The following is a 12,330-nucleotide window of genomic DNA, read 5'->3' as shown; positions in this document are numbered from 1 at the left end:
GCTATCAGGCTTTGATGCTCCCAACGCAGCCTGACGTCATATAAGGCCCCCTAAAAGAATGATCAACTCCAGATGCTCGATCTCGCAGCCGCTTTGTGTGAATCATGATGCTTCGCAAATCACAGCTTGTCTCACAATGAATCCATTTACCGTCGGTCGCACCAAGTAGACTCACATTAACATCAATCACCGATCATACGCGTCACAATAAGCCTAAGCCTTGCTGAGGCGATGCCGTGCAACCGTCATGCCGGTTTACCAGGCCAATCCTTCCGAGCTGTGCACCTTCAAGTCGGTTCCACCATCCGATCACCCGTCTTGGCCGCATAGAGTATACGTCAATGAAATCGATTGGCAGTGAATCCATCGTCATGTATGTATGTGGCTATTCTTGGGTATTGGAGATCGCCCCCCTTGGATGATGCATGAGGGCTCTCGTACTACGGTGTACTCTGCTGCTCCGCCTTCCTAGTGGGCGTACACTTGCATTGCGCCAGTGCCTAGCTGTCTGTGCTCCTGTGTCAGTAGCAAAACCCGAATACTGAACATGTCTTGCGTGTCTTGCTGTAGTATCGCCCCGATCTCCCAAGATTAACCGCCCGATTCTGTTGATCCGCTTGCTAGGGCCATATATTTGATAGTCGGTGTGTTGATCGAGGGCTCCGTGACAATTCATTGACGCGGGTTCCGTAATTTCTAGAGGGCTGCGGGATATTCGGGTTGCCGGATTCCTTCATTCATCTAGAAGCCCTCCTCTCATTTCCGTGAAATTGGACGCGATGATATTTTCCGGTGCAATTTGGTGGCATCGGCTTATTGCAACAGCGACATTGTTCAACGAGAATGCTCAGGCGAAGCCGAGTCGGAGCATTACAAATTCACATATGCTAAGCGATATTAGCCAGTCAGTCAGGCGGACAAAGGGCTCAAGCTAAGAATGATATTATACTAGCGACATTGAAACGAAAAAGCCACGATGTGAAATTGATGCTGCAGGGTAGGTCGTGGAAATGGTGAACTGGAAGCTTTTGATGCGGTATAGTACATGCCGCAGGTACTGGTAGCTCGCTCGCTCACCTCCGGATACGGACCTTTACCAATCACACCATCACGTGCGGCTAATTACCTTATTCTTGATACCTTCGTAAGCTCCGATCCAGGCAATGACAATCTCCCGATAGCATCCGCAACGGCCGTGGTCAGCGACCCGACAGGTCGTAGCTTGCTGTACATGGTTGGAATGCGCACATTATCATCTCCAACGTTGGCGACTTTCCTGACATCTACATCTCCATCGCGTCTGAAGCTCTTCGCTGACCCGCTATGGCGGGGTCGGTGTCAGCGAAGCCTCGTCTCTGTAGCGTCGCAACAATCGCAATCACCATCGCAGTATGGGAAACCGCCCTTTCGCTTTGAGACGGGCATCGGGCTGTTTGCAAAGCGGTCGCCTCGGCCGTTCCCGCCGCCCTTCTTGTCCCCTCCATCTGTATCCTTCTCAGACCCCCTAAGCACCCACCACCAGAGCCGGGACCGTCGAGCTCGCGCCTTTGTGAATGGAGAACTCATTAAAGGACTTACGAATGGTGACGATGCCGTGTATGCTAGCGACTATTTCATATGTGCAAACGATGGCGTAGGCGCGTGGGCAGCTCGCCCCAGAGGTCATGCTGGGTAATATATCCCTCCCGTGACTTGGAAACGCATGCTGTAGGAATGCGTCCCTGACGTGAGCAACAGGTTGTGGTCGCGACTGATATTGCACTTCTGGGCGACGGCCATCGAAGAAGAGTCGGCGCAGAACCTATTCCAGCAAAAAGCCTACCAGCCCGACCCCATTGCATCTCTGCAGACGGCATTTGAGCAAACGCAAGAGGCAACCGGTGCTCATAACTGGCAGGGAACAACGACGGCGTGCGGTGCTCAACTCCATTATAAAATGGTGATGGATGCGGGGCGTCAAGTTGCGGCGCCAGTTCTCTATGTGACCAACCTGGGTGACTGCCAAGTTCTCGTCCTCCGCCCACGGGATCAGGGAGTCGTATTCAAAACCACAGAGCAGTGGCATTGGTTTGACTGCCCCCGTCAGCTTGGCACAAACAGTCCCGATACCCCGAGGGAGAACGCCGTGGTTGATGTGGTCGACCTAGAAGAAGGCGATGTGGTACTTGCAATGAGTGACGGCGTTATCGACAACCTTTGGGGACACGAAATCGCGACTCGAGTGTTTCAAAGCATCAAGGAGTGGGAGGCCGGGAAAGGGAAAGGCGCTGATGGCGATGCAGATCGAGCCGGCGGCCGCAACGGCGGGATGTCTGTTGTGGCCCAGGATCTAGTAGCGGCTGCAAAAGTGATAGCTCTCGATCCATATGCAGAGAGCCCATTCATGGAACACGCCATAGAGGAGGGTCTGGCCAGTGAAGGAGGTTTGTCTATTCTCATCCCCGGTCCGTGTGGTAATATGTGCTTAACTCGTTTACAGGGAAACTGGACGACATTAGTGTTGTTGCCGCATTATGCGTTAGAGATATGGAACGGTAACACTAAAGATTTAGATGGTGCCTGGTGTTTATACATCAATGGCGTCTTGTCTTTGGAACTAAGACTGAGCAATTGTCTTTTCCAATATGGCTTGAGTTTAATGATAATCGATTTCAATAGCAATAGGACGGTTATGGTGGGTATGATACAAAGTCGGCATGGTATACTTTATTACCCTGCTTTTTTTAGATGTGCAAAAAAATTTAGCTGTATATCTGATAGCAATGTTAATATAATATCTAAAATTTCAAGTTTCAGATTTCCAAAAAAGAATCGCTCTTCTTGGACGAGCTTGGTATAGAGAGCATCCCATATTAGTAGTGATACTGATGGATCCAATGAGTTTACAGTAGGCCGGCGCTGGAGCGGGGCGTAGTGTAGATGACCCACTTTTATGAACTTCCAATTCTTTATCGCACGTGCTCCACTGTAAAGCGATAAGAAATTTATTTTCAAGCTTGCTCTGAGCTTGGATGGTAATCTATTGATCCCGCGACGACTGGTTTTTCTCCTTCTCAAGTTGTGCAAATCATTCCAAGCCGACCTAGGTCAAGCGTCCAAGATGAGAGGGAAACGTTCAAAGCAATATCGCAAGCTCATGGAGCAATTCTCCATGACGTTTGGCTTTCGCGAACCATATCAAATTCTAGGTTCGTCTGCATAATGACTGGAAAATTGCTGCGAAATGGTCGTGACTGACAGTTTTTCAATCACAGTGGACGCAGAAATGATTAAAGATGCGAATCGATGCACTATGGATCTAGAGGCCAGGTTACAGAGCACAGTTCACGGCAAAGTGAAGCCATGTGAGTTTGGCGACAACGATACTCAAGATCGCTGCTTACGATGTTCATAGTGATTACCCAATGCGAGATCCGAAAACTCTACGCTGAGAAAGACCAGCCTGGCGTCAACGCGGCAATTGAATTGGCCAAGACATTCGAACGAAGACGCTGTGGCCACCACCCCAACGAGTATCCCAAACCTCTCGAGACCATGGAGTGCATGCGGTCTGTCGTGGATCCCAAGTCAACGGGCGAGAATAAGCACCGCTACGTTGTCGCAAGCCAGAGTGTGGATGTACGAAGAATGCTACGAGGAATTAGAGGAGTGCCGTTGATATACATCAAGCGGAGCGTCATGATCCTGGAACCGATGGCGGACCAGAGTGTGCAAATTCGAGAGCGAGAAGAGAAGCGAAAGTTTAGAGCGGAGCTGAAGAATACCCTGGGCAAGAGGAAACGCGAGGAAAAGGAAGACCGAAATGGTGGCGAGGGTGAGGGTGACGATGATGGAAGCGAAAGCGACGACGACGTGAAGCAAGGCAAAGCGGCACAAGAATCTACGTCAGAGAAGAAGCCCAAGAAAAACAGAGGCCCCAAAGGGGTGAATCCACTAGCCATGAAAAAGAAGAAGCCTCAGCAACCACCGAAGAAGGAGGCCGGCAAGAAACCAGAGGATGTATCAGATGCACCAGCCAAGCGGAAGCGAAGGAAGAAGACCAAATCAGAGAACGGGGCAACGTCCGGCGGCCCAGAGCCGAGCACAGTGGCTCCGAGCAATGCTGGGGAGGAGAATTAAAGTGCGAATCCCATGAAAAAAGTGGTAACGTGGGCTGGATTCGTCCTAGGTGGTATCTTATCAAGGGCAATGAGAACTGCCCCAGGTTTTGAAAAGGAGTTATAATACTATGAGATTTCGGAGTACAGGTAGAAGCGATTGTACATATTAACTTGTCAGAATATTACGCGCAATTACTAGTAGCTCAGTGACGGTTTCGGGTGTCTCTCTTACGGGTATTTTCCTGGTTTTGTGAATGGCATGGAATGCAGGGTGAAACATCTCAATGCGGCAAAGGAGGGCAGTGCGTGTGGGATGCTGTCAGATCATTCTGTCTCGTTTCAGTGTCTCGTTAGATCGTGATAAGATAGATAACCTTTATGGTAATCCCCGTCGTCTTACGACAACACTAAGCGGCATCCCCTCCATTGCCCAGACAAAATACGAATGCGAGCCACTGCCACTCTGGAAATTGCATCACCAACACCGCTGAAGGAATTGCTCCCGTCATCACTGCCCGCTCGAAACAACGAAGTCTTTCCCCTGAATTTACACCTATTGTCTTCTTGTCCCAATCCAGCTGAGACAGGGACCAAAACAAAACACTTGCTATTGCTGCTACTCCGTAATTCTCTTGGCTTATTCCGCGTTGGGTGGCAGTGAGCGCCGGATTTGCAGCCCGAAAGCAGCACACGTTTCTCCCTCCCGCTAGCCGGGGGGGCCGCTAAATTTAATTTAACGACGTAACCACCACTTTTGCGACACCGCCCTCTTTAACGGCCTCCAGCGTCGACGGCAGAAGAAGAAATACCAGAGACACGACTTGTTCTTCTTCTTCTGCTTCTTCTCGGAGTCCCGAATCTCCACCACCGCCGTCACGTCCCATCCATGCCCGCGCGTGCCAACCAGGTGGATGTGGACGTGGACGTGATCTTCAACCCCTCCTCCCAGATCCTGAGGCTGTGACAATGGCTGCCCAGGATGCAGAGCCCAAGGCGGCCGCCGAGAATGCGACCGCAGCGCCACAGACGAGCACAGCGCCGACTGCCGTGGCCGAGTTTGATGACTTTGGTCTGCCCATAAAGAAGTTCATCGCACCGGCGGAACCCCCGGACTCGGACGCCCAAGATGCGACACACGATGCGGATACGAAGAGCGAGACACAGAATGGCCACCACGATTCCAAAGAAGAACATCAAGAGACACCAGAACCTACGGGAAGCAAGAATGGGCACACGCCGAGCAGCGATTCTGGGGATGCCGGTCCTAAGGATGTTCAACCAACACAAGAGAACATACCTGCAGTTGCATCACCAATACAGCAGCAGCAGGAGCCCAAGACAGAGACAGAGACTGGCCCCAAAGAGCCGTTGACTCCCCCGGCAAATAATAACCCGTGGCCTCCCGCATCTCCATCCCCGATCAGAGAAACTCGTGCGATTGAAGCGCCTTCCACTCCAAAGACCCCTAACAGGGGCACCGACCCGAACGAAAAGTATCTCTCTCCCGGAGGATTCAGCCAGACGCAGAAACGAGACCGAAGCTTCTCTAGTCCTATGAGTACCAATGGCGTCTCAGAATTCTCGCATCAGCATGTCTTGCAGCGCCAAGAGGTAAAGGAGGAAAAGAAAGAAGACGACGATGGCGGCTGGCAAGAGATGCCATCTTATGCTAGGTATGACATGTATGACGACGACGACCGCCTAATCGCCAAGGAACATGATGCAGAGGAAGATGAGACATATGGTTATGCAGGGCTGGGTGGTGCCGGAAAAGGATATACACGAGTTATTATGGATGAAGATGCCGAGTCGGCGACGAGCATGGACGAGCACACGCAATATCTATTCAAGAACCCAAATGGAACTTCCATAGGCGAAGATGACGAGGCTAGAGATGCCGTATCCCAGATGCAGGCTACAAAGGACCTTCTTACCGAGGGGCAGAGGATTGCATACGTCGGCGTTGTCCGCCTGGAGATCGTGAACATGGTCAAGGAGGCCGAAAAGCTTACACTCAACACAAAGTCTGCTAAGAAGCAGGTCATCATGGGCGCTGAAGCAGTCAAGATGTGGGGTCAGAAGATGATGATTCGAATCTACCATCACATGGACATTAGTGATGCGGAACAGATCATGATTGAACAACTCGCAGATCACGGCGTCATGGCACAGGACCTCACACCAGCCCTCCTTGCTAATTCTCGGGTTCAGAATCCTATGGCTGAAGAGAAAAAGCCGGGGACGCCCAGGTCTAGCCGTTATCCGCCGCCCTATGAGGAGGAGAAGCCTGCTGAGATGCCGCCTCCTTATGAGACACACAGTGGCGAGGAGCTGCCCGAGGTTAAGACGCCTTCGCAGATGCCGACGACGCAAAAGATCGACATCGACTTGCGATGGACAGTGCTCTGTGACTTGTTCCTGATACTCATTGCAGACTCAATATATGATGCTCGTTCAAGAGTCCTGCTGGAACGAGTTGGCAAGAGCCTAGATATTACATGGATAGACATTTGCAAGTTTGAAAAGAGGGTTACGGATGCATTGGAGATGCAGCAAGCAGCTGAGAAAGAAAATTGGAATGAAGAAGAGCACATGGAGAACCGGAGAAAGATGGCCTTGAAGAAGAGATACATCATGATGGGCCTCGCTACCGTGGGCGGTGGTCTTGTCATTGGGCTTTCGGCTGGTCTGCTTGCCCCCGTCATTGGAGCTGGCCTGGCTGCCGGGTTCACGACCATTGGTGTGACGGGCACAAGCAGTTTCTTGGCTGGAGCGGGAGGAGCCGCCATCATCACCTCCAGCGCGGCGGCCTCAGGGGGCGTCATTGGTGGCAGGGCTGCCGGCCGCCGAACCGGCGCTGTCAAGACCTTTGAGTACCGACCTCTCCACAATAACAAGCGTGTCAATCTTATCGTCACAGTGTCGGGCTGGTTGACAGGAAAAGTTGATGACGTCCGCTTGCCGTACAGTACGGTTGACCCCATCATGGGCGACATTTACTCTGTGTTGTGGGAACCAGAAATGCTCCGGAGTATGGGCGATACCATCAATATTCTGGCTACCGAGGTAAGCTTTATATATCGAATTTTGATTGGGATTTTTGCTGCAGAGGCTAACACAACGGAACCTCTCCCTCTAGGCACTTACTCAAGGTCTGCAGCAGGTTTTGGGCAGCACCATTCTTGTCAGTTTGATGGCTGCCATTCAGCTGCCTGTAGTCCTGACAAAGCTTTCCTACCTGATCGACAACCCCTGGGCGGTGTCTCTAGATCGTGCAACGTCTGCTGGTCTTATTCTGGCCGACTCGCTCATAGAACGTAGCTTGGGTACGCGGCCCATCACTCTCGTCGGGTACTCGCTCGGCGCTCGAGTCATCTTTTCTTGTCTAAAGGAGCTGGCGAAGAAGGGTGCGTTTGGGCTCATTCAAAACGTGTACATGTTTGGATCGCCCATTGTTGCCAAACGAGAGGATTTTCTCAAAGCCCGATCTGTGGTTTCCGGCCGCTTCGTAAATGGATATAATCGCAATGACTGGATTCTCGGCTATCTTTTCCGACTGACCAACGGCGGGATCAGACGAGTTGCCGGCTTAGGTGCCCTGGACGATTGCCCATGGATAGAAAACGTTGATGTAACGGATCTCGTGGCTGGTCATATGGAGTACCGCAAGGCCATGCCTTCACTCCTCATGAGATGCGGATGGCTTGTCACTAGCGAGGAGTTCTCCGAAATCGAAGACCCTGACCCAGATGACCACCAGGGGCGACAACGAGAACTTATAAACGAAATCGAAGAAGCACGTAGAGAACTAGAGAAGGAGGGCAAGGCGGCCAAGAGAACAAGCAAGTTCGGATTGTTTGGGCGACGCAACAAGGGAGAGCGACAAGAGTGGGAGATTTACGAAGATTCGGGCAAAGATTCACCCAAGGGCGGGAAGAAGGTTGAGGACAAAGACGGCAACAATTACGGTGTGCTGTTCGACATTGATGCTATCCGGGCTGAATTGGCCAAGGAGGCTGAGAACGATGGCACAGAAGAAATACAGGTCAAGGAGATTAAGTCGACGCTTCCGCCAATGAAGCTCGACTATTCACCGGTGTCATCACCCCAAACGCCCGCCCGAAACTCCGGCCTAGCGCCTCGAGAATCATGGCAGGCATCAAAAAGTGCAGAGGTGCTGCCGATGCGGCCTGCAAACGACAGCTTTAGTCCTCGAGATCTGCCAGCTACTACGATGGGCACTCCTACGACTCGCCCTTCTCCGTCGCCGTACCTCTACGAGCCCAGTCATGATGAAGATGAGATTCAAATGACGTTTGATACATCTTTCCATGAGCCCCCTCGCCGCCACTCCGCATTCGACGGAGAATCTAGCAGACCGGAGATTAAGACGGCCAAGACGGTACCCAACATGACGCTGGCCGACCCATGGAACGATCCGGACGACGACGACTTTGGCAAAGAACAGGAGATTTCCATGACATTTGCGTAAAGGCACAGTCAACCTTTTGTCCTTTTTTCTCTCACCTTTACTTGCATTATCTCTGCACATTTTTGGAGTTGGGTAACGCTTTTCACCTGTTTGATTCGGTCGTCAGCTCTTGCCCCCCCTTTTGCTAGATATCTGGGGCTTAATTGAACGAATGGATGGGATTTTTTTTCTTTGCTGATGAACTTTGACGTTATGTATAGGAGAGGATTGTTTCTGTTGCTGCATTACCAGCGTTGGGGGGGATAATGTGTCGCATGTACGTTTGTGGCTGTATGATGGGCCGGAGATGAGACGGTGTATGGATGATGGTATGTCTAGAGCGAAAGAATCAGAGTTAAAAAAGAGAGAAGATATTCATTTAATAGAAGGAAGAGAGAGTTTGTACCACGTCCAGCCAATGGATATAACAAATGATACTCAGCTTGTGTGTTTATCTGTTTGTGTCTTGATATGGCATGGGATATGGTGATACGTTGATCCTTTTGCATTTTGCCTGATACTCTTCGATCGCCACCCAACGGACCAACTACCCCGTACTATGGCTACTAAATTGGTAGGCGATGTCCTATGAAATGCTCAGCTTGGTTTCAGCTGCCAGAGTCTTAAGCATAAGTGCATCATGTGTGTGAAACGGGCTATTCCCAAGCCACATGCAATAACGCATTCGCTTGTGCCAATAGGTTTGGGCATGGACGGGACAGTGGCCAATGGATGCTGGCTAGCCGCATGGACCTGGAGTTTGCTGCTCCTGTACCTGTGTTGCAAGGCAAAGTGCTACGCTGGCATCAAGTACCCTTTTGTCAACACCTGGTACTACCTGTCACTTGATACCTGAGGCGTCAATCTGTACTACCCAGTACCTCCGATATTCAACGTCGTCGGCTCCGACCTCCAACTTCAACACCGACATCACATAACAATCGCTGCTCCCTTCAATGCAACAGCAAGGCAGATCCCAAGCCACTCTTTGACAAGTTTCCAGTCCACCAAAATTCTTTCCCCCATGTCAAATGTCCGCCCTAGTCAGCCGCAGTGGAGACCCTTCAGCCTCACCCGGCACTCCATAGGCTGTCTAAATGGTACGCCACTCCGTTTTATCCATTAATAAATCGGCCTACTGGTGCATGGAGAGCAACGGGAATCCTAGTCCAATCCATCGGCAGCTTTGTCTAGAGGGGGAGGGGCTTGGCAACTTGGCCAGCTCCTTTTTGTTCGTTGGGTTACAACCGCGTCGGCTGTTGCTTGGGCCTGTGTCTTTCGTTGCATTGCTTTTGAGCTTCTCGAGGTCTATGCAGATGTTCGAGTAAGTACGAGAGGGTAGATACAGGAAGACAAATTTGAACAAGAGACTCAGACTAACATACGAAAACAGATGAGATTGGCACGACCCCGGTCATTTACCTGTCAGCATCGTGCCCGTCGTAAGCGACCGAACCCGATTTCATCTCCATCTCACCTTGTACCTATATATACATGCGGTGTACGGAGACGACCAAGCATGCCATTTTTAGACAGCCTCATGTAGCCCCATCCATCCATCTGCCCAAGCCAAACCCACTCCAACCCACTCGCCCATCACCATCTTTTTTTGGTCTTTTATTCAGAATGGACGCCAAACGTACAAGGGCAGGGCAGGGGGGTGAGTGGGTTTGATCTGGCGCTGCCCAGGCTTGTCAGGCCAACGCAACGCAACGCAGGCAGAGCAAGGGAAGGGCCAAAAAACGACACAAGGCATTGGGCATGAGATGGCTTGCAGCAGAGACCCCGTCGTGAGTGGTTGGAGAGATGCAAACGAACGATGGAATCATGCTCAAGCGAGGGAAGGAATCGACAGGCCTTGCAGCTAGTCCTGCGATTCTATACGCGGCCGCTATTCCCCCCGGTCTGACATCTCACATCTCGTGCGGCTTGCGCCTCTTTGCCATTATCGAGTCTGACGAGCCCACTACTCACATTGACTTACACCTCCTACACCCCCTGTAGATTCTCTCTTCGTCTCTCTCTTTTCGCTTTTCCCTTTTTCTTCTTCTTCTTTCTGCTCCCCTCCTGCTTTGCTCCTCGTTCCGAATATCTGGTTCTCGTGCCGTCGGATGTTGGTGTCAGGCACTATCTGGTTTGGGCAATACTGCTAGTTACACACTCGTTCAACGCCCTCCAAGCCGTTCCTCATGGCGGGCGTAGTGCCTTCCAGCAGCATTTCAATACTGCCGTCTCAAGATCCCGATCCCAATCCTGATCCCAATCCCAATCCTAACAATGGTGCAGGCGTCGGTGGCGGCACTGGGGGGTCTGGAAGCACCGCAAACAGCTCGCCAACGCCAACACCTTCGATGAACATTCTGCCTCCGGCATCTTCACCTACAAGCACTTTCACTGCCCTCCCATCACCCACGGTCATTATATTCAACGATGCCGCCAATTTCGGGACCCTGCCTGCAGGGCGAGTCTTTTTCACCAGCAACCGAACCAAAACCTTTTCGTGGAGAGTCGGCAACAGCACGACGACGCCCTTGGATATTTCCTGGTATGGAATGCCTTTTGCTTCGGGAGAGCCTTTCGATATTTCTCAGGCAAAAGTCATTACTCGTGCCAAATTTGGCGATTCTAAGCCCGGAAACGAGATTCTTAGCCGTATGTTGCTTTTCTTTGTTTACAACATATCGTGGCGCTGTGGTCTCATTGACTTATATGATGGAAATGCTAACAACGACCGCAGTGAGCTCTTCAAGTGCAACACTTAACCTCACAGGCTCCGATTTAGTTTCAGGCGACTGGTACCAGAAGGGCATGGTTATCAAAATCGATTGGAAAACAAAAAACGGAAACCTGGGTTTCACACAATCAGGTGTCTTTACCGTTGCGAATTCAACCTCCTCGATCGACATAAACACTTTCAACAGGGATGAGGCAACCGATAATGAACAAGATCGCCGAGGCGGCGAGGCTGTTACTTCGTCTGTCAACAACCCGACTCTGCCCACCAGCGGGCCTTCTAACCCTTCTGACGGCAACGGCATCGGAGGCAGCAGCAGCGGAGACAGTAGTGGGGGAGGCGGCCACGGGCTCAGCACGGGCGCCATCGCCGGTATTGCCGTGGCGTGCTCCGTCGTTGGCATCCTCCTCATCGGCGGTCTCGCGTGGTTCCTCCTTCGCCGCCGCCGGAGACGCCATTTCGACCAGGGCTACAATGCTGCCGGCCAGACTACCAACTCTTTCGTCGCAACCAAAGAAGTTCAGGCTTCAGTCGCCGAGTCGCCCATCATCTCCCCCTTTTCCGACGACGGCACCCGTACCGGCTCCACCAATGCAATGCTACCTCTTCAGACGACCATCGCAGGAACGAGCGCTGCCAGGGGGTTGTCTACTCACGATGATGAGGCGGACCGTCCAGGCAGTTCTGCGTCAGACAACAATAACAGGTCACGCAACATTGCTCACCTCGTTGAAGAAGGCATGACGGAGGCTGATATCCTGCGACTGGAAGAGGAAGAGCGGCATCTCGACGCCGAGATTGAGCGTGCGGCCCGGAGGACATCCACTTGATCTTCCTCTTGCGCAAGTATAAAATATGTTCCCCACCTCCATCAAAAACGAGAGTTTGAACAAGTTTTGGAAGGCCGTCGGATTTCCTCTTTTCCCCCCTTTCCGTTCAGGGGACACTTAGGAGGCTGGGATAAGCTGGCTTTCGTGCTGCTTTTCATCTGTGAAGCTCGTAATTTTCCTTTATATCATGTTTGT

At 51.6% G+C, this 12,330-nt stretch overlaps 4 protein-coding genes across 4 annotated transcripts; all 4 read left to right on the top strand.

Moving 5' to 3' along the window:
• The first annotated feature begins 1,177 nt into the window (after nucleotides 1–1,177).
• On the top strand, nucleotides 1,178–2,789 carry V8C40DRAFT_247132 (uncharacterized protein). Its single transcript, XM_083216261.1, has 3 exons — nucleotides 1,178–1,671; nucleotides 1,738–2,423; nucleotides 2,480–2,789. Exons 1-3 carry the CDS (start codon nucleotides 1,232–1,234, stop codon nucleotides 2,536–2,538), a joined length of 1,185 nt encoding a protein of 394 aa, XP_083072725.1. The 5' UTR covers nucleotides 1,178–1,231; the 3' UTR covers nucleotides 2,539–2,789.
• Nucleotides 2,790–3,006: 217 nt separating this feature from the next.
• V8C40DRAFT_247128 (rRNA-binding ribosome biosynthesis protein UTP23) lies at nucleotides 3,007–4,449 on the top strand. The gene is made up of 3 exons (XM_083216260.1): nucleotides 3,007–3,188; nucleotides 3,255–3,344; nucleotides 3,395–4,449. The coding sequence occupies exons 1-3, from the start codon at nucleotides 3,101–3,103 to the stop codon at nucleotides 4,117–4,119; spliced, it is 903 nt and encodes a 300-aa protein (XP_083072724.1). The 5' UTR covers nucleotides 3,007–3,100; the 3' UTR covers nucleotides 4,120–4,449.
• A 142-nt stretch (nucleotides 4,450–4,591) lies between these two features.
• Nucleotides 4,592–9,059, top strand: V8C40DRAFT_247125 (TMCO4 family protein). Its single transcript, XM_083216259.1, has 2 exons — nucleotides 4,592–7,166; nucleotides 7,240–9,059. Exons 1-2 carry the CDS (start codon nucleotides 5,067–5,069, stop codon nucleotides 8,590–8,592), a joined length of 3,453 nt encoding a protein of 1,150 aa, XP_083072723.1. The 5' UTR covers nucleotides 4,592–5,066; the 3' UTR covers nucleotides 8,593–9,059.
• A 1,609-nt stretch (nucleotides 9,060–10,668) lies between these two features.
• On the top strand, nucleotides 10,669–12,265 carry V8C40DRAFT_29557 (uncharacterized protein). Its single transcript, XM_083222803.1, has 2 exons — nucleotides 10,669–11,223; nucleotides 11,309–12,265. Exons 1-2 carry the CDS (start codon nucleotides 10,761–10,763, stop codon nucleotides 12,133–12,135), a joined length of 1,290 nt encoding a protein of 429 aa, XP_083072722.1. The 5' UTR covers nucleotides 10,669–10,760; the 3' UTR covers nucleotides 12,136–12,265.
• The last annotated feature ends 65 nt before the right edge of the window (nucleotides 12,266–12,330 follow it).

Source organism: Trichoderma camerunense, assembly GCF_050948025.1.
Source record: "Trichoderma camerunense strain CBS 138272 chromosome Unknown V8C40scaffold_10, whole genome shotgun sequence".
Taxonomy (NCBI): Eukaryota; Fungi; Ascomycota; class Sordariomycetes; order Hypocreales; family Hypocreaceae; genus Trichoderma; species Trichoderma camerunense.
The sequence above is the reverse complement of the archived record's forward strand: the minus strand, read 5'-3'. Positions and strand labels throughout refer to the sequence as shown.

What these genes read in the sequence shown, in the direction of transcription:
- V8C40DRAFT_247132 (XM_083216261.1), top strand. Translation starts at nt 1,232, where the DNA reads ATGGTTGGAATGCGCACATTATCATCTCCAACGTTGGCGACTTTCCTG. An exon ending in CGCCCCAGAGGTCATGCTGG is followed by an intron (nt 1,672 to 1,737) that starts GTAATATATCCC and finishes CGTGAGCAACAG; the next exon opens with GTTGTGGTCGCGACTGATAT. An exon ending in GGGTCTGGCCAGTGAAGGAG is followed by an intron (nt 2,424 to 2,479) that starts GTTTGTCTATTC and finishes ACTCGTTTACAG; the next exon opens with GGAAACTGGACGACATTAGT.
- V8C40DRAFT_247128 (XM_083216260.1), top strand. Translation starts at nt 3,101, where the DNA reads ATGAGAGGGAAACGTTCAAAGCAATATCGCAAGCTCATGGAGCAATTC. An exon ending in CGAACCATATCAAATTCTAG is followed by an intron (nt 3,189 to 3,254) that starts GTTCGTCTGCAT and finishes TTTCAATCACAG; the next exon opens with TGGACGCAGAAATGATTAAA. An exon ending in TCACGGCAAAGTGAAGCCAT is followed by an intron (nt 3,345 to 3,394) that starts GTGAGTTTGGCG and finishes CGATGTTCATAG; the next exon opens with TGATTACCCAATGCGAGATC.
- V8C40DRAFT_247125 (XM_083216259.1), top strand. Translation starts at nt 5,067, where the DNA reads ATGGCTGCCCAGGATGCAGAGCCCAAGGCGGCCGCCGAGAATGCGACC. An exon ending in TCAATATTCTGGCTACCGAG is followed by an intron (nt 7,167 to 7,239) that starts GTAAGCTTTATA and finishes CTCTCCCTCTAG; the next exon opens with GCACTTACTCAAGGTCTGCA.
- V8C40DRAFT_29557 (XM_083222803.1), top strand. Translation starts at nt 10,761, where the DNA reads ATGGCGGGCGTAGTGCCTTCCAGCAGCATTTCAATACTGCCGTCTCAA. An exon ending in CGGAAACGAGATTCTTAGCC is followed by an intron (nt 11,224 to 11,308) that starts GTATGTTGCTTT and finishes CAACGACCGCAG; the next exon opens with TGAGCTCTTCAAGTGCAACA.